At 43.9% G+C, this 1,232-nt stretch overlaps 1 protein-coding gene across 1 annotated transcript in view; it reads left to right on the top strand.

Annotated features, from left to right (window-relative positions):
• Positions 1 to 1,232, top strand: part of LOC107688318 (monocarboxylate transporter 10-like) — a 22,600-nt gene that overhangs the window by 14,792 nt on the left and 6,576 nt on the right. Inside the window, exon 3 of the mRNA XM_016485943.1 lies at positions 1,009 to 1,152. Within this exon, the coding sequence (XP_016341429.1) occupies positions 1,009 to 1,152 (144 nt within the window). The remainder of the gene's footprint in view (positions 1 to 1,008; positions 1,153 to 1,232) is intronic.

Below are 1,232 nucleotides of genomic sequence, written 5' to 3'. Positions count from 1 at the left end.
CAAATGGGTGGGGGGGGGGGTGTTGCTCACACACACACACACAAACATAGCGCTGAGCAGGAAGCGGGTTCATGTGTCTGTTTGGAGTGTTGTAACAGAACAGTCCCTAAAACAGGCCCTTTTTCCTGTCTGTTCGCTCTGAGTGAATTCCTGTGTGTCCTCAACACTCTCTCTCTCTCTCTGTCTCTCTCTCTCTCTCTCTCACACACACGCACACACACACACACACAATCAAGCGGCGGTTGCTTGAGAAACACAGGATTCTTCTGAAAAGCACCAATGGCGTTCAGTTAAAAACAATATCTGTGTGATTCTTCAGGCAGAGACGCTTCTGACGACCTGAGAAATCAAGCTTTTTCTGTTCTGTCTGTTAAAACATGCATCACATGGAATGAAGACCAGCGGCTGGATTCATGACATGTTCTTAAGAATAAAACTCTTCTTAACTGCTGTTTTCTGCTTATTTTCTAACTTAAGAAAAAAGGCTACGAATGTTTTGTATTCCTACTAATACTTAAACGGATAGTTGAGGGTAAACCGAACAGTTGTTGGTCCCCATTGACTTCCATAGTATTTTTTTCCCCCATACTATGGAAGTCAATGGGGACCAGAAATTGTTTGGTTACCCACATTCTTCGAAATATCTTCTCATATCTAAATATCTAACACGGTCTGCATTGGTAAAGACCATGTGCTCCTGTCACGTCACATTCACAGCAGACACAAACACGACACTTTCTGGAAAATGTAACCCTAGCATGATTTACATGATAGTAATGACAGTACTGAGGACAGTGGTTATTCTTTATACAAATAAACAGAAAGTGCACACAGCTACCAGATGACTTCAAAACAAGTTTTATTCCAGATTTTAAGGGACAGGTCTGGGTAAAACACTATTATTCCCTGTAAGCAAGTAAGTAAGTGAATGTGTCATTTTATGTTGTATGTGTGTGAGTGCAGTCTCACATGAGATCAGTGATTAAGATCCTTCCGTCTCTCTCTCAGATGAAACATGTGGAGGAGCGTTTCGGTGCAGATGCTAATAAAGAGGTTCTGCTCATGTGTATCGGCATCACGTCTGGAGTGGGTCGTCTGATCTTCGGGAGAGTGGCCGACTACGTCCAGGGAGTCAACAAAGTCTTCCTGCAGGTGAGAGACTGATTAACACTGTTGAGTCACAGCCGTCTGGACACACACGCACGCACGCACGCACGCACGCACTCACTCAC

Source organism: Sinocyclocheilus anshuiensis, unplaced genomic scaffold, assembly GCF_001515605.1.
Source record: "Sinocyclocheilus anshuiensis isolate Anshui unplaced genomic scaffold, SAMN03320099.WGS_v1.1 scaffold781, whole genome shotgun sequence".
Taxonomy (NCBI): domain Eukaryota; kingdom Metazoa; phylum Chordata; class Actinopteri; order Cypriniformes; family Cyprinidae; genus Sinocyclocheilus; species Sinocyclocheilus anshuiensis.
This window is presented reverse-complemented; position numbering and strand designations above follow the sequence as displayed.